This window comes from Octopus sinensis, linkage group LG28 (genome assembly GCF_006345805.1).
Source record: "Octopus sinensis linkage group LG28, ASM634580v1, whole genome shotgun sequence".
Classification (NCBI taxonomy): Eukaryota; Metazoa; Mollusca; class Cephalopoda; order Octopoda; family Octopodidae; genus Octopus; species Octopus sinensis.
In genome coordinates, this window is record NC_043024.1 from 2,626,777 (window position 1) to 2,646,489 (window position 19,713).

A 19,713-nucleotide genomic window follows, 5' to 3' on the forward strand; every position below is an offset into this window, starting at 1 on the left:
TTTTAAACTTAAGTACCAGTTATGCACTGGGGTCGATGTAATCAACTTAATCCCTTTGTCTGTCCTTGTCTGTTCCCTCCTATCTTTTCCGTTTGAACAGCAGTTTTTAACATAATTTCTAGGTAACTAAACACTTTTAAACTTCGTGTAATGGTAGAATTTGTTACATAAAACATCTTTTTCTCTTGGCTTTCTTGAGAAAATGCTGTAGTTTGTAAGCTACAATTATTCACCTCAATAGACGTCATTGATTGGTTGAAATTGCCGAAATGCAAGAAATTAAACAACAAATAGCTTACAAGCCACAGAATTTTCTCAAGAAATCCAAGAGAAAAAGATGTTTTATAAACACATTCTACCAGTATACGAAGTTTAAAGAATAAGTCCTGGGATTGATTTGATCGACTAAAGGCGGTGCTCCAGCATGGCCACAGTCACATGACTGAAACAAGTAACAGAGTAAAGAGAGATAGATAGATAAACAGGTAGATAGATAGGTATGTAGGTTGGCAGATAGATAGATAGATAAATAGAGATAGATAGGTAGACATATATAGATAAATAGACAGACAAATAGATGGATAAACGGATGGATGGATGGATAGAGAGAGACAGACAGATAGATAGTTAGACACAAATAGATAGATAGATAGATAGATAGATAGACAAATAGATAGATAGATAGATGATAGATAGAGAGAGAGAGAGAGAGAGACAGAAAGATAGATAGATAGATAGATAGATAGATAGATAGATAGATAGATAGATAGATAGATAGGCACAGATATGCTATAGAAATAAACTTTCGACGTACGCACCTTGAAGTTTTCCAGTGTTAAAACTTTCTTTGGAAGTTGCACGTCATCTTCAGCAGGTGCTTCGTGTGTGTGTGTGTGTGTGTAGGCAGAGGACGGCCGAATGGTCAAGAAGATCTCTTAACAACCATGAGGTCCCTCGTTCTGTCCTACTGAGAGACACTTTGGACAAATAACACTTTCTGCAGTGTCCAGTTGACCTGAATGAAATCGGACAAAGGGGAAAGTGCTGAACCCAGGAATTCCAAAGAGGTCAGCTTCGGGTCGCAGAGGTTCTTGTATGATTCCAGCGGAATCCTCGAAGACTCACGGGAATTCCGGAGCAGGGGATTCAGTTGGTCTTACACCTGAATCCTCAACGGCGAACGACGGGGATCCACGATGTATAAAAATGTCTGTATAGGTATAGATGGAAATGGTGAGGATATTAAGAAATGGTTAATAGCAAAATGTGGGAAATAAAAAAATGGAATGGGCAGCCGAAAGGAAAACGAAACAGTGAAAGAAATTATATAACTTTGTTTAAGTAATTTTTTATTTAGTCCTTCCTTTTTTCTGAGTTGTGCGTTAGATATGAAATTAGATATGAAATCATTCGTATCTAATTCCGGTCTCCCAATAATTATCAGTTATAAAGTGGAATTGATCAAGGAATAAAGATTTGTATGAAACTATAGCAGGAAATAAACGGAATTTGCAAGACTGAACGGTTAATGGACGAGGGGAAGTAACTCTTCCCTCAACAAAAGTCTTGAATATTTTTATATAGCTTCGTGTTTAAATGACAATTAATTAATTCAACAAATTATTAGAAAGGATCACAAAAGTACAGCCCCTAAAATAACTGCAGGGGTTAATCACCGCCTCAAGAACCCAGTTTCCACAAAAACTTTTTGCTGGGAGCTGCACAAAGCCAGATTTCAAGGGAGGGCTGCAATCAGAAAACCACTACTTTCAAAAACAAACGTTGCAAAGCGTTTAGAGTGGAGTTAAAACCTACGGAATTGGTCCCTAGAGCAGTGGAAGAATGTTATTTTCTAGGACGAGTCATCCTTTACCTTATTTCCGACAACCGGCCGAGTATACGTGTGAAGAGAGCCAAAAAAAGCATTTGACCCAGACTGCCTTCTTCCAACTGTTAAACATGGAGGAGGATCTGTGATGATCTGGGGAGCTATATCTTGGATATCTGCCAGCCCAATAGTTCCCCTTCATGTCAGAATTAATAGTCAAGACTATTTAAGCATTTTATCTGATCAAATTCATCCTATGGTAGGGGAACTGTTTCTGGAGAGAAACGCAAGCTTTCAGGATGATAATGCACCAATTCACACGGCTAAAGTTGTCATTGAATGGCACGAGGAACATTCATCAACCGTTTCAAAGTAAACATTAGTCCTTGCTCTTTTTAACACAATAACTTCTGGTATTTCATATACAGCAGATCTTTCCTTCTATGTTTCCGACGAAGAGCTCCGCTCGAAACGTTAAACCCTCCATCTTTACTGAGCATCCAATAATACTATATTTGTTCCACGTCCTCGCGTTGTTGTGTTTTTTTTTGTGCTTTCTTGTTTAGATTAACTATATATATATATATATATATATATACACCAATACGTACTAATACATACTAATACATACTAATACATACACCAACCCTATACATACACACATCCAGACCCCTCCCACGCACTTTTAGCTGGTCCCTCAACCCGTTTATCAACCCTATTATCTCCCCTTATTTCGCTCTCGCGTCTCATGTTTGATCTTTGACCTCTGGCCGAAATCAGATCGCCATGTTGATTCGTTAGCTACTGCACGCATTTTTTTCTCTCCTTCTTTCTGTGTTTTTCTCTCTCTGTGTATCTTTCTGTTGAAGAGCGTAGGCTCGAAACGTTAAAGACTTGTTTTATTTATATTTCCTGAGCGCCATACTAATACAATTGTTCGTTTGTTTTCCACCTGCCTTCGTCTTTTGTTTATTTTCATAAAGCTTCCCGTTATATACATATATATAACCGATCGTAGCCACTGCCAGACTCACCTGGCACCTGTGGCGGTGGAATGTAAAAAAAAAACCCTACACTCGTGGAGTGGTTGGCATTAGGAAGGGTATCAGGCTGTAGAAACACTGCCAGATCACACTGGGCCTGGTGCAGCCTCCTGGCTTCCCAGACCCCGGTCGAACCGTCCAACCCGTGATAGCACGGAAAACGGACGTTAAACGATGATCATGATGATGATATATATACAAATTAAAATCCAGGAAACACAGAAGTAGCATTAATATAGTTTATTCACTGAAAAAATTCAACATGTACACTTACAGCTGTTTCGATTTTGCTCAAAAGAAATTCCAATAATTAAAACCTTTAATTGGGCAAAATCTCATCAGAGGAATGAAAAAGACATATCGTTAGGTTATCACATGTTATTCTTCCAAAACATCTCAACAGACAAAAACTTTTTTTTAATTACTAATATTTGTATAAATCTTGGCCAGTGGGTAACAGGTTGTATAAGGGTAATAATCTTTATATATATAAAACTGAGAATGTGTGTCTGTCTGTCTGAGTGTTTCCCTAAAACTTGAGAACTACACAACCAATTTCATTCAAATTTTACACATGCCTTACTTAGGGTCCATGTAGTTTCATGGGCAAAAAAAAAATGTTCAACTTCTTGCCTAGAGGGAGCCCATAGCAATATCTTCTTCATTGTTTCAGTATTACATGTTAAAAGTGAAACAGAAATATTTCTGTATTTTATGTCAGATGCTTTCACTTTAACAATAAAAATAATAACAATTGAATTATATGTAGTAAGTAATAATTAAAATCAAACTAAAGTATAGTATAATCGTAACATACAAAAGTAAAAATAGCAATTGGTATAAAATTGCATCAATGATTTGAACTTGAATAAGTGGTTTCACATGAATGGGAATAAAGTAAAAATATAATTAGCGTGCAGAAATGGAATAGTCCAGATGGATAATACAAAATTAAATTAAAGAAAAGACTATTGTCTATAAAGTATACAACGTAGAGAAAAAAGAAGAGCTAACAATTCCAGTCTGTTATATATTTTGAGTATTGTTATCACTAGCGATATCAAGATATAACTCTGTATTTTGCATTTTATGTGTAGATGTATATAGATAGATGTACATGTAATATGTACACATATATACATGCACTAGCACTATGACCCGGCAACGACGGGTCTTTAATGCTAGTTGGTAAATAAATGGTAGATAGTGAGTTATATTTCTCACTATAATTATTTTATAATATATCGATTTAATTATTTTGTAATTTATCTATATCAGTTCAATCAATTTCTTTAACAAAGTTATAAATGTGATCACGTTGTTCTCTCATTCATATGATACTATTTTTACTATAACTCACTAATCTAACATTTATTTAATGCGGTTTCGATTCTCAGACCGGGCGTTGTGTGTGTTTATTGAGCGAAAACACCTAAAGCTCCACGAGGCTCCGGCAGGGGGTGGTGGCGATCTCTGCTGTACTCTTTCTTCCTGTTTCTTGAGTAATGCTGTGATGGACTGGCATCCTGTCCAGCTGGTGGAGTAACACATATCCCACAGAAACCGGGCCCATGAGCCTGGCTAGGTTTGTAAAGGGCGCATAAATAAATAAAAATAATAAATATACTGGCATTTAATAAAACTGTGTAAGAGAATAATTTACCACAACTCAATTGCAAGAAGCACTTCCATCAAGTTAAGCTATTTATTCGAGAGAATGATTTAATAGAGGTGCAGGAGTGGCTGTGTGGTAAGTAGCTTGCTAACCAACCACATGGTTCCGGGTTCAGTCACACTGAGTGGCATCTTGGGCAAGTGTCTTCTGCTATAGCCCCAGGCTGACCAAAGCCTTGTGAGTGGATTTGGTAGACGGAAACTGAAAGAAGCCTGTCGTATATATGTATACATATATATGTATATATGTGCATGTGTTTGTGTGTCTGTGTTTGTTCCCCTAGCATTGCTTGTCAATCGATGCTGGTGTGTTTATGTCCCCGTCACATAGTGGTTCAGCAAAATAGACCGATAGAATAAGTACTGGGCTTACAAGGAATAAGTCCTGCGGTCGATTTGCTCAACTAAAGGCGGTGCCCCAGCATGGCCGCACTCAAATGACTGAAACAAGTAAAAGAGAGAGAGAGAGAGAGAGTAATAGAATTATCAGTGTTATGGTTTCTTTCCTGCGTGGATATGTTTGTGAGTAGTTAAGTTACCTTTTTGAGAGAAAGATTTTTCACATACATCACAGTGATAAGGCTTCTCTCCTGTGTGAATGTGTTTGTGAGAAATTAAGGTATGGTTCTGAGAGAAGGATTTACCACAGATATCACACACGTATGGCTTCTCTCCTGTGTGAACACGTTTGTGTTTGATTAAGACATCGCTGTGTGAAAAAGACTTTCCACAGATATCACAGTGATAGGGTTTCTCACCTGTATGAATGCGCTTGTGAGTAATTAAATGATGATTCAGAGAGAATGATTTACCACAGATATCACAGTGATAAGGTTTCTCTCCTGTGTGAATGTATTTGTGAGTAATTAAATGATGATTCAGAGAGAATGATTTCCCACAGATATCACAATGATACGGTTTCTCTCCTGTGTGAATGTATTTGTGAGTAGTTAACTGGTGATTACGAGAGAATGATTGGCCACAGGTACCACACTGATATGGTTTCTCACCTGTATGAATACGTTTGTGCGTCCATAGGTTTTGATTGTGAGAGAATGATTTACCACAGATATCACAATGATATGGTTTCTCTCCTGTATGAATACGTTTATGGTTAGTTAAGGCATAGCTCTGTGAAAACGATTTACCACAGATATCACAGTTACATGGAATTTCTCCTGTATGAATACGCATGTGTCTAGTCAATATAACATTCTGAGAGAATGATTCTCCACAGATATCACAATGATATGGTTTCTCTCCAGTGTGAATGTATTTGTGAGTATTTAAGTGGTGATTTCGAGAGAATGATTTACCACAGATAGAACACTGATAAGGTTTCTCTCCTGTGTGAATGTATTTGTGAGTATTTAAGTGGTGATTTCGAGAGAATGATTTACCACAGATAGAACACTGATAAGGTTTCTCTCCTGTGTGAATACGTTTGTGAGTGATTAGGTCACTACTTCCAGAGAATGATTTACCACAGATATCACAATGATATGGTTTCTCTCCTGTGTGAATGTATTTGTGTTTAGTTAAGTTGCGATTTTGAGAGAATGATTTACCACAGATATCACAATGATATGGTTTCTCTCCTGTGTGAATGTATTTGTGAGTAGTTAAGTGGTGATTCTGAGAGAATGATTCTCCACAGATATCACACTGATAAGGTTTCTCTCCTGTATGAATACGTTTGTGAGTGGTTAGGTCACTATTTCTAGAGAATGATTTACCACAGATATCACAGTTATATGGTTTTTCTCCCGTATGAATATGCATGTGTGTAGTCAACAAATCATTCTGAGAGAATGATTTACCACATATATCACAATGATAAGGTTTCTCTCCTGTGTGAATGTATTTGTGTTTAGTTAGGTTTTGATTCTGAGAGAATGATTTACCACAGATATCACAGTGATAAGGTTTCTCTCCTGTGTGAATGTATTTGTGAATAGTTAAGTGGTGATTACGAGAGAATGATTTACCACAGATATCACACTGATATTGTTTGTCTCCTGTATGAATACGTTTGTGTGTGGTTAGGTTGCTATTTCCAGAGAATGATTTACCACAGATATCACAGTGATAAGGTTTCTCTCCTGTATGAATACGTTTGTGAGTGGTTAGGTCGCTATTTCTAGAGAATGATTTACCACAGATATCGCAATGATGTGACTTAACCACAATGTGGATGCATTTGTGAATAGCTAAGCTATGATTCTGAGAGAATGATTTACCACAAGTATTACAGCGATACGGCTCGACACCTGCGTGAATGTGTTTATGTGTGGTCAAACGAACCTTTTCAGAGAATGATTTACCACAGATGTCACAGCGATAGAGATCCTCTCCTGCAGGGAAACATTTGTGAATCGTCTGTTCGTCTTTGAGAAAGAAGGACTTGTTGCAGACATCACAGTGAAATGATGTTTTCTCTTCTTCTTCTGTTTCATCTTCAGTAAAATCAATCCTTAACGACTGTGTATTACAATTAACATCATTATCACGTAATTCATTTTCCATTATTTTTCTCCTCTCACCACAAAGTCAAAATGTTTTTCTTTTTTTTATATTCTATTCCCCAGTTATTTCTGTTGCTTGAAATGCTTAGCGGTATTTCGTCTGTCTTTTTGTTCTGAGTTCAAATTCCACCGAGGTCGACTTTGCCTTTCATCCTCTCTGGGTCAATAAATAAAGTACCAGTTTCACACTAGGGTAGATATAATCGACTTAATCCCTTTGTCTGTCCTTATTTGTCCCCTCTATGTTTAGTCCCTTGTAGGTAGTAAAGAAATAGAAATAGGTATTTCGTCTGTCGTTACGTTCTGAGTTCAAATTCCGCCGAGGTCAACTTTGCCTTTCATCCTTTCGGGGTTGATAAATAAAGTACCAGTTTCACACTGGGGTAGATATAATCAACTTAAGACCTTTGTCTGTCCTTGTTTGTCCCCTCTATGTTTAGCCCCCTAGTGGGCAATAAAGAAATATATATTTCCATCAACTGTAATCATTGTCAATATCTGAGGGGGCTGCCAATTCCTTTGCAGTCCAGGTTCAATTAGAATACAGGATTGGTTTTCTTGCACCCATTCCAGGCAGTAAAGTACAGAAATGCTGCTAATAATCACACACCCAAAGAAAATCTTTTACAATTCTATAATCGATTTATATAAACAGGGTAATATTTCTTGTGTGTAGCATCTTAGTTTCATCTTAAAGAATATATTATATATATTCATGATGTGTTCGATGTAAAATCTTCTTTTATGCTAAATATCCTCTCTGATACTCTGAAATAAAAAAGAAATAATATGAGATATAGAATATACTTGAAAAGTAAAGATTAAATAATGAAAATTTTATTACGTTTTAATACTGATAAACTGGAGATATAAACCTTTAGCTGGCCAAATAAACGTTAATACGTCAGTCTGACAAACAAACAAGGAGATTATAAGGTAGTCATGGGATGTGCTAAAAATAATAGCTAAATAGCTCTTAAATCACGCAGCAATTTAAAAGATTTTGTTTTGGTTTTAGCACAATCCTATGAATTACAAATTCGCAAGAGTTTTCTAAAAATTCCCAAAAAGGTTTGAACCAACAAAGAATTTATAATTTACATCTGCTGTTTGTTTGTTGAGCGAATCGGTCTTCGTCCCAGAGCTCGCAAGATGGAAGAAGTCGGAAACGCGGTCCTTTGCTATTCGTAAGACCTGCAGAGGAGAAAGCAGGTCAGCCCCCCCCCCCCCACACCGAGAGCATCGACGGATGGATGAATGGGCATCCAGGCTCGGCGGTCCTGTAGGAAGTCGGGGGACAAGAAACAGGAAGAAAGAGTGAGAGAAAGTTGGGGCAAAAGAGTACAACAGGGGTCGCCACCACCCTCTGCTGGAGCATCGTGGAGCTTTATGTGTTTTCGCTCAATAAACACTCACAACGCCCGGTCTGGGAATCGAAACGCGATCCTCCGAACGCGAGTCCGCTGCCCTAACCACTGGGCCATTGCGCCTCCACTTACATCTGCTGTATATGAAATACCAGAAGTTATAGTGTTAAAAAGAGCAAGGACTAATGTTTACTTTGAAATGGTTGATGATGATGATGATGATGATATATATATATATATTTATTGCCTACAAGGGGATATACAATGAGGGGACAAACAAGGACAGACATAGGGATTAAGTCGATTACATCGAACCCAGTGCATAACTGGTACTTAATTTATCGACCCTGAAAGATGAAAGGCAAAGTCGACATCAGTGGAATTTGAACTCATAACGTAAAGACACATGCATTTCGCCCGTCGTGCTAATGTTGCTGCCAGCTCGCCACCTTTATATATATATATATATATATATATATTTTATTTTATTTTATTTTATAGAAGGAGCTTCTACAGTACTAGAACTGTTTCATTCAGATGAAACAGTTCTAGTCCTGTAGAAGCTCCTTCTATAAAATAAATTACTTTTCTCTGCTATGTATTGAGTACCTTATTTACTGTGGTTAACCCCGACTCAACCCGGGACCTACATACATACATATATATATAAATATATATGTATATATATAGGTGTATACATATTGGTAAAACAGTAAGATAACAAAAGAAAGAAAGAAAGAGACCTCAATATTATGTAAATAGAGGAAATCTATCTATAAAATAATATGTTACATTTACTCAATAGTCAAGATAAAACTCTGAGTTTCAGATGCCGAAGTGGAAATCCACAACACCATCTCTTCGGTTATCTGGCCATCTGAAAAAACGCTATGAAAAAATACCGTTATATAGAGGGAAATTACTGTTTTATAATTCTGCGCGCGAAAACCCACGTGCGGACTTATACGTCACTATGGAAACGTACACATCTTCACTCGCATTTTTCGCCAAATATATACGCATATATATACAACCTCACACACACACACACACATGCGTACCGTAAAAGTTCATACATACGTCTATATACGCACAAACACAAGAAAAACCATGGTTAAAGGTAACAGAAAAAAAATATAATAAGGAAGTATACAAAGCATAAAAACCACGTTCATATACGGACATGCCCCTATGCACTCATACACACACACACGCCCATATATGTACATACCCGCACATATTTATATACGCAAACATACACACGTATATACAAAAAATGAATATATATATGTCCCCCCCCGCTAAAAAATGGAAAAATACTAAGTAAAAACGTCTATATATATATATGTGCATTCTTATGTCCGCACACATATATACATATATATATAAATATAGACATAAATATGTATATACATATATATGCACATACACACAGAGAAAAGTTGGCGATTACAAAGGAATTTCACAAGAATCATATATATAGTGGAAGCCGCTTATTGCGATCATTTCCGTACAGCACCTAACAGATGACGTTAAACAAATATAAAGTCTGAACCAATGAATTTCGATAACAATAACCGGCTGATAACGTTATCCGCTATTCCGATTGACCGCCACTCCATTCCTGCCCAGCCTACATCAATACACAACAAACTACGGCATTTCTATAAATCGCAGTATTTGCTATACAACGTCTTCAATCAGATCGTATTCCTCTCCAATATATATACATATATATATAATAACTTACCCCTGATGCTTAATAAATAAATAAATATTTATTTACTTTCGATTTCGTCTCCAAAGAATTGAGGAAACGTGACAAGCCGGAAGTAAGGTGCGTCATGTGACTTAGACTCTTTAATATATGAAACCACAAAGAGTGCTGTCGACACAAAAGCGAAACTAAGAAGGAAGGGGGAACGTAATATTGTTGTTGACTATCACCATGGTTACTGTCTAAGCGGAAGGCGCATGGCTCGGTGGTTAGCGCATCGGGCTATCAATCGCGAGTTAGTGAGTTCGATTCCCTGGATCTTTTCGTTTTGACTGGCAGATTTTTAAAATAATTTCTTTGTAACTAAACACTTTTAAACTTAAGTACCAGTTACGCACTGGGGTCGATGTAATCAACTTAATCCCTTTGTCTGTCCTTGTCTGTTCCCTCCTATCTTTTCGGTTTGAACAGCAGTTTTTAACATAATTTCTAGGTAACTAAACACTTTTAAAGTTCGTATACTGGTAGAATGTTAGTTAGTTAGTTAATGTTAACTAACTAACCAACTAACTAACAAATTTGACCTAATTTGCAATTGGGGTTGCTAATAAATCATTTGGATAATTTTTGGTATTTAATAATCAGAATTCTTTTCTGTTTGGATTCCAAGTCAATTTTTTTCCACTGTAACGTCTAATTTGATTAATTTTCAAGTTTTAAAAACATGGTGTCTAAATTGGGGCAAAATGAGTCTCTTGGTCTTTCATTCGACCTAGATATTTTAATTAAATTTTTTTTTGCATTTCTGTTCTCTCTGGTGTCCAAGAATGGATATTGTTTGTATGAGTCTCAGAATTCTTTTCTTTGTTTGGATTCCAAGTCAATCTTTTCCCACACTTATGTCTGATTCGATTAATTTTCAAGTTTTAAAAAAATGATGTCTAAATTGGGGCAAAATGAGTAATGACTAATTTCACCAAATTCTTCTCTTGAATTGCATCGTTTGCAATCATATTGGGAAGAGAGTCGCTCCAGTGAATCGTCAAGAAGCTGTAGAGAATTATTTTATGATTTTTTAAAATGTAGTTGAATTCCGTTAATTTCATATCATTTGCCATTTTTTACAGACTGTCTTTCATTTGACCAAGATATTTTAATTAAAATTTTTTTTGCATTTCTGTTCTCTCTGGTGTCCAAGAATGGATATTGTTTGTATGAGTCTCAGAATTCTTTTCTCTGTTTGGATTCCAAGTCAATCTTTTCCCACACTTATGTCTAATTCGATTAATTTTCAAGTTAAAAAAAAATGTCTAAATTGGGGCAAAATGAGTAATGACTAATTTCACCAAATTCTTCTCTTTAATTGCATCGTTTGTAATCATATTGGGAAGAGAGTCGCTCCAGCGAATCCTGAAGAAGCTGTAGAGAATTATTTTATGATTTTTTTTTATTTAGTTGAATTCCGTTAATTTCATATCATTTGCCATTTTTCACAGACTGTCTTTCATTTGACCAAGATATTTAAAATCTTTGTTGCATTTATGATCCCTCTGATATCCAAGAATGGATATTGTTTGTATTATGAGTCTTTTTCAAATGTAATTCTTGAAGAATGAAGAAGGAAATTTACATAAGCGCAGGAGTGGCTGTGTGGTAAGTAGTTTGCTAACCAGCCACATGGTTTCGGGTTCAGTCCCACTGCGTGGCACGTTAGGCAAGTGTCTTCTACTATAGCCTCGGGCCGACCAAAGTTTTGTGAGTGGATTTGGTAGATGGAAACTGAATGATGCCCGTCGTATATATGTGTATATATATATATATATATATATATGCGTGTGTGTGTGTCTGTGTTTGTCCCCCTAGCATTGCCTGACAACCGATGCTGGTATGTTTATGTCCCCGTTACTTAGCAGTTCGGCAAAAGAGACCAATAGAATAAGTACTGGGCTTACAAAAGAATAAGTCCCGGGGTCGAGTTGCTCGATTAAAGGCGGTGCTCCAGCATGGCCGCAGTCAAATGACTGAAACAAGTAAAAGAGTATTATAGTGGTTTACTCATTTTGCCCCATTCTCAAAGAGAACGGCGACAATTTTCTGAAAAAGTGTTTTGGTTATGTTATCAGGTTTTAAAATGCATTTAAAGAATGTCATTTGTTTAACTGATATAATTTTTGTAAGGTTGTGAACATTTTTGAAAAATACCCGCAGTAAAAATACCCCGTGAAGTCCCACCCGCTTCTCTATGTTATGTAATTTGTGCGTGGAGGCGCAATGGCCCAGTGGTTAGGGCAGCGGACGCGCGGTCGTAGGATAGCGGTTTCGATTCCCAGACCGGGCGTTGTGAGTGTTTATTGAGCGAAAACACCTAAAAAGCTCCACGAGGCTCCGGCAGGGGATGGTGGTGATCCCTGCTGTACTCTTTCACCACAACTTTCTCTCACTCTTACTTCCTGTTTCTGTTGTACCTGTATTTCAAGGGGCCGGCCTTGTCACTCTCTGGAGGCGCAATGGCCCAGTGGTTAGGGCAGCGGACGCGCGGTCGTAGGATCGCGGTTTCGATTCCCAGACCGGGCGTTGTGAGTGTTTATTGAGCGAAAACACCTAAAAAGCTTCACGAGGCTCCGGCAGGGGATGGTGGTGATCCCTGCTGTACTCTTTCACCACAACTTTCTCTCACTCTTACTTCCTGTTTCTGTTGTACCTGTATTTCAAAGGGCCGGCCTTGTCACTCTCTGTGTCACGCTGAATATCCCCGAGAACTACGTTAAGGCTACACGTGTCTGTGGAGTGCTCAGCCACTTGCACGTTAATTTCACGAGCAGGCTGTTCCGTTGATTCGGATCAATCGGAACCTTCATCGTCGTAACCGACGGAGTGCTTCCCAGTAATTTGTGCAATATTTAAATATGAGATATGAATTCTTTCATGCTGGGTAAATACAATAATCCGGTAGACTTACACATCGTGCCTTGTGTTTGCAAGCAATCCTTCCGGCTCGAATACTCCCGGGTGGTTTTGTTTGGAAATCCATATTGCTGGTCTGTGTGAAAAACACAAGGAAAACAAGATGTTGGATGCAAGAAGTGGAACGAGAAAAGAAACGGAAAAAGCAAGAAAGAAATCCGAGAGTTGCGTCCCTTCGTCCATCGAGGCCAGAGTAAATTCCGTCTCTTGTGGAACAATAAACCAGACACACACACAAACACGCGCGCATTCACAGACACTGACACGCACACACACACACACACGCACACACGTACAAACACACACCATACGCAAATTCTCTGGCAATCTTTCGTCTCTAGTAGACCTTTCCGTCGATTTCCGTAAAAAACTTTTTTTTTTTACATATGGGCTTGCGGGAACTTTTGAAGTAATGAGAACGAAAGAGACTAAGAGAAAGCGATTGTATGACGAGGGAAGTTCTTTTGAAGTTACCGTGCATGGGGAGCATTGATGTACATGTGCGTGTGTGTGTGTTTGATGGGGTGTGGGTAGACAGAGAGTATGTTGTGTAAGTGAAGTGCTTCTGTTAGTGTGTGTGAAGAGACAGAGTAATGTGTGAAAGAGAGAGATAACTGAAATTTTTTACTCGGTGTATGTGTATATGTATGTATATTACTTCAGAAGTTCCCGCAAGCCCATATGTAAAAAAAAAAAAAATTTTGACGGAAATCGACGAAAAGGTCTACTAGAGACGAAAGATCGCCAAAATTCGAAAAGTTGAATGTTTTTTTTTTTTTTAATTACGACAGTTTTATTTAGTTTTTACTTTTTTTTTACAGTTTTGTGAATTCCCAAGTGTAGAATACAAATTTGCAAAAATTATCTGAAAATTCCCCCAAAAATAAAGTTATGAGGGATAAAGAAACCTGACCCCCGAAATTTACTTTTGAGGGAGTTTTCCATCTTTTTCATTCTGGAATTTGTTTAATGAATGTTTAATGAAATGGGCAATCTTTCGTCTCTAGTAGACCTTTCCGTCAATTTCCGTAAAAAAAAATTTTTTTTTTTTTACATATGGGCTTGCGGGAACTTTTGAAGTAATGAGAGCGAAAGAGACTAAGAGAAAGCGATTGTATGACGAGGGAAGTTCTTTTGAAGTTACCGTGCATGGGCAATCTTTCGTCTCTAGTAGACCTTTCCGTCAATTTCCGTAAAAAACTTCTTTTTTTTTTACATATGGGCTTGCGGGAACTTTTGAAGTAATGAGAGCGAAAGAGACTAAGAGAAAGCGATTGTATGACGAGGGAAGTTCTTTTGAAGTTACCGTGCATGGGAAGCATTGATGTACATGTGTGTGTGTGTGTGTGTGTTTGATGGGGTGTGGGTAGACAGACAGTATGTTGTGTAAGTGAAGTGCTTCTGTTAGTGTGTGTGAAGAGACAGAGAGAGTAATGAGTGAAAGAGAGAGATAACCGAAATTTTTTACTCGGAGTATGTGTATATGTCTTTCTCTTTAGTCTTGTACTTGTTTCAGTCATTTGACTGCGGCCATGCTGGAGCACCGCCTTTAGTCGTCGGTCTCTTTTGCCGAACCGCTAAGTGACGGGGACATAAACACACCAGCATCGGTTGTCAAGCAATGCTAGAGGGACAAACACAGACACACAAACATATACACACACATACACATACATATATATATATATACATATATACGACAGGCTTCTTTCAGTTTCCGTCTACCAAATCCACTCACAAGGCATTGGTCGACCCGAGGCTATAGAAGAAGACACTTGCCCAAGATGCCACGCAGTGGGACTGAACCCGGAACCATGTGGTTGGTAGGCAAGCTACTTACCACACAGCCACTGTATGTATATTACTTCAAAAGTTCCCGCAAGCCCATATGTAAAAAAAAAAAAATTTTTATGGAAATCGACGGAAAGGTCTACTAGAGACGAAAGATCGCCAATTCTCTTATTTCTTTATACGTTTCAGCCCAAAGGCCGTGGCCATGCTGGGGCACCGCCTGTTTATTCATCTTTTCAATGGCCATTCTTATGAGATCAGCTTTCGGTGAAGAAGGGAGTTCGAAACTGCGATATAGGTTCTTCCAGGACCTCCTGCTGTCCAAAGTCCTGGATGAACCTATATCGCAGTTTTGGACAGCAGGAGGTCAAGTTGTTCCTTGACAACCCCATAAAGATCCTTCAGATGGTTTTTGGCAAGGCCTTAAATAGCTGTGGGCCCTTGAATCCCAGCCTATTGCTGTACATGGCCCTCACTCTAGACAGGACAGCTGGGACTTTTAGAACCGTACAGTGACGTCCAGTTTGAAGGTGTCAAAGTTTGGTGCCAATTCCTGCAGGATTTTCCGTACATATACCCCTGCATACCTCTGTAAGAGTTAGCACTTCCTTCTCTAAGCTTAGATTCGAAATCGAATCCAAGAATCATCGGTCGTCAAAAACCACTGCATCTATTGGCGCGAAATTTAAAGATCCTTTGTTCTGTCAAAAAGTGATTGATCATCTCCTTTTAACCTGCGACCTCAGCCATGTCAGACGAAGTTCAACTGGACAAGTGCTGACCTACTTAAGTAGTAACTCTGTTGCAGTATGTCTATCTTGCTAGCTGTTTCAAATATTATAAATACAAGGGAAAAACAGAGAAAGAAACACAATCGGAGCTAACACACCAGCAGACAACCCGCGTTTTGGAGACGACAGAGAAAATGCCTACAGGCTATGTTTTCGAATGATTCACGCACACACCCACACACACAAACATATTCATCTTTATTATGTGCTCTAAACAAGCAATGCGTAGCATTTGCTTACAATTGTATGTAGTGTATTTATAACCCATGTAAATAAATCCCTTTTTAATCATGAAACAATTTATATATTTATTAATACACACACACATCCACTACACCTCTTTTGTCTTTATTCCAGGGAATAGAGTCACAGCTCTTTCAGTCTCTCCCAGAAGCTTAGCTCTTCCCTTCACACAACCTTCCTGGTGTAGTCCCATTGAACTGCCTCGAGTTCTGCAATTAATTTGACTCTGTGAGATGATTACAGCCGAGAGCAGTAGTCCAGACAGCTGAGTAAAAAGGTTCTCTGTAGAACCAGCAAAGTTTTCTGGTCCCTTGTTTGGAAAGTTCTTAGGGTTCATCTAGCCAATAGCTTGCACATTGCCACTATTTTGGTGATATGTAGGTGGATTGAGGAGGCATCGTTGCTCATATCAATCACCGGACCAAACACTGAAACAGTTAGGGTTAGGGTTAGGGTTAGTGGTTAGGGTTAGGTTAGAGTTAGGGTTAGGGTTAGGTTAGAGTTAGGTTAGAGTTAGGGCTAGGGTTAGGGTTAGAGTAAGGGCTTGGGTTAGGGTTAGGGCTAGAGGTTAGGGTTAGGGTTAGGGTTAGGGTTAGAGTAAGGGCTTGGGTTAGGGCTAGAGGTTAGGGTTAGGGTTAGGGTTAGGTTAGAGTTAGGGTTAGGGTTAGAGTAAGGGCTTGGGTTAGGGTTAGGGCTAGAGGTTAGGGTTAGAGTTAGGGTTAGGGTTAGAGTAAGGGCTTGGGTTAGGGTTAGGGCTAGAGGTTAGCGGTAGGTTAGAGTTAGGGTTAGGGTTAGGTTAGAGTTAGGGCTAGGGTTAGGGTTAGGGTTAGGGTTAGGTTAGGGTTAGGGTTAGTGGTTAGGGTTAGGTTAGAGTTAGGGTTAGGGTTAGGGTTAGGTTAGAGTTAGGTTAGAGTTAGGGCTAGGGTTAGGGTTAGAGTAAGGGCTTGGGTTAGGGTTAGGGCTAGAGGTTAGGGTTAGGGTTAGGGTTAGGTTAGAGTTAGGGTTAGGGTTAGAGTAAGGGCTTGGGTTAGGGTTAGGGCTAGAGGTTAGGGTTAGGGTTAGGTTAGAGTTAGGGTTAGGGTTAGAGTAAGGGCTTGGGTTAGGGTTAGGGCTAGAGGTTAGGGTTAGCGGTAGGTTAGAGTTAGGGTTAGGGTTAGGGTTAGTTTAGAGTTAGGGCTAGGGTTAGGGTTAGGGTTAGGTTAGAGTTAGGGTTAGGGCTAGGGTTAGGGTTAGAGTAAGGGCTTGGGTTAGGGTTAGGGTTGCCGCTCCTCTTAGCCAAGAGTGTCGTTGTTGTGGCTTCTGAGCACCAGTTAGCAGGTAACCGAGGGCTTGGAATTCCCTTGCATTAAATTGCATGCTGTTTTTCTCGGTCCATTTACATATGGCATTTAGCTCTTTCTGCAGAAGACATATTCCCCTCTCAGGCCTAATTGCAGAGGTCCTTCAGTTTTTTCTAAGCCCTGTAAAAGAACTCGAAAGGTTGGCCCTCCAGCCAGGTCTTTCATGACTGTATGCGTGTGTGTGTGTGACTATGCATGTGTGTGTGTGTGTGACTGTCTGTGTGTGTGTGTGAGAGAGATTGTGTGTGTGTGTGAGACTGTATGCATGTGAGTGTTTGTGTGTGTGTGTGAATGTGTGCATATGTATATGTGTGTGTGTGTATGGCCATGTGTGTATGCATGTGTATGTTTGTGAATGTGTCTGTGAGAGTGTGCATGTATGTGTGTGTGTCTGTATGTTTGTGTGTGTGCATGCATGCATATGTGTGTGTGTGTGACTGTGTGTGTGCATGTGTCTGTCTGTGTGTATGTGTCTATGTGTATGCCTGCATGTACACCAGATTTCGTCTCCGTTTCTCTCTTTTCCTATTTTTCCTTCCTTATCTTTAATCTACCCCGTGGGGTGGATGCGGATCCCCTCTCCTCCCCTCCCCTCCCATCTCCTTTCTCCATCTATTTTCCTCTCACCTCTCCCTCCTACCTCCTCTCTCTCCCCCCTCTCTGTATCCTGCCTCTTCCAATTATAAAAGCATCACTTCTCATGCATTTTTCTTTGTCACCTAATTTATTATTCGTCACAAATTCCGCCGACTAAACACTAATTAACATCAATTAAACATTTGCACAAGGCCAAGACCATAATTATCATTTGCAAATCTTAATTTATCTGCCCAATTTAGTTTTTCTTCCCCAATTATTTTTGTGTCTTTTTTTTTAGCATTAAATATAATACCAGCAGATAAGAAACCATTTTGTTGCAGATTGTACACACAGACAGACACACACATGCACATGTGTGTGTGTGTTTGTATATATATATATATATATATACATATGTATATATATGCATGTATACATACATACATATACAAAGATATCTCAAAAATAAATAGAGACCCCTCATTGTATATGTATATTTGTGTGTGTATATATATATATATATATATATATATATATATATATATATATATATATATATATATATATATATATATATATATATATATACATATAGGCGTAGGAGTGGCTGTGTGGTAAGTAGCTTGCTAACCAACCACATGGTTCCGGGTTCAGTCCCACTGCATGGCACCTTGGGCAAGTGTCTTCTGCTATAGCCCCGGGCCGACCAATGCCTTGTGAATGGATTTGGTAGACAGAAACTGAAAGAAGCCTGTCGTATGTATGTGTGTGTCTGTGTTTGTCCCCTTAGCATTGCTTGACAACTGATGCTGGTGTGTTTATGTCCCCGTTACTTAGCGGTTCGGCAAAAGAGACCGATAGAATAAGTACTGGGCTTACAAAAAAGAATAAGTCCCAGTGTCGATTTGCTCGACTAAAGGCGGTGCTCCAGCATGGCCGCAGTCAAATGAGATATATGTGTGTGTATAGTGAAGGCACGTGGCTTAGTGGTTAGGGGCATTCAGCTCATGATCGTAAGGTCATGGGTTCAATTCCCAGTCGCAGATTGTGTCCTTGAGCAAGACACTTTATTGCTGGAGCACTGCCTTCAAGTCGAGCAAATCGACCCCAAGACTTATTCTTTGTAAGCCTAGTACTTATTCTATCAGTCTCTTTTGCTGAACCACTAAGTTACAGGACGTAAACACACCAGCATTGGTTGTCAAGCAATGCTAGGGGGACAAACGCAGACACACAAACACACACATGCATATATATATATACATATATATGATGGGCTTCTTTCAGTTTCCGTCTACCAAATCCACTTACAAGGCTTTGGTCGGCCCAAGGCTATAGTAGAAGACACTTGCCCAAGGTGCCACACAGTGGGAATGAACCCGGAACCATGTGGTTGGTAAGCAAGCTACTTACCACACAGCCACTCCTGCGCCTATAGATATTTTTTAATTCTTTTACTTGTTTCAGTCATTTGACTGCGGCCATGCTGGAGCACCGCCTTTTGAGTACAGCAGGGATCACCACCTCCTGCCGGAGCCTCGTGGAGCTTTTAGGTGTTTTCGCTCAATAAACACACACAACGCCCGGTCTGGGAATCGAAACCGCGATCCTCCGACCGCAAGTCCGCTGCCCTAACCACTAGGCCATTGCGCCTCCACATATATATATATATATATATACACACTTTATATATATATATATATAGGCGCAGGAGTGGCTGTGTGGTAAGTAGCTTGGGCAACTGTCTTCTGCTATAGCCTCTGGCCGACCAAAGCCTTGTGAGTGGATTTGGTAGACGAAAACTGAAAGAAGCCTGTCGTATATATGTATATATATATATATATATATATA

At 39.0% G+C, this 19,713-nt stretch overlaps 1 protein-coding gene across 1 annotated transcript in view; it reads right to left on the minus strand.

Moving 5' to 3' along the window:
• The window catches only part of LOC115225573 (zinc finger protein 708-like), a 28,814-nt gene extending 21,743 nt beyond the window's left edge, over positions 1-7,071 (minus strand). Inside the window, exons 1-3 of the mRNA XM_036514476.1 lie at positions 6,730-7,071; positions 5,976-6,282; positions 5,304-5,555 (exon numbers count right to left, since the gene is read on the minus strand). Of these exons, the coding sequence (XP_036370369.1) occupies positions 5,304-5,555; positions 5,976-6,282; positions 6,730-7,071 (901 nt within the window). The remainder of the gene's footprint in view (positions 1-5,303; positions 5,556-5,975; positions 6,283-6,729) is intronic.
• Between the last annotated feature and the right edge of the window lie 12,642 nt (positions 7,072-19,713).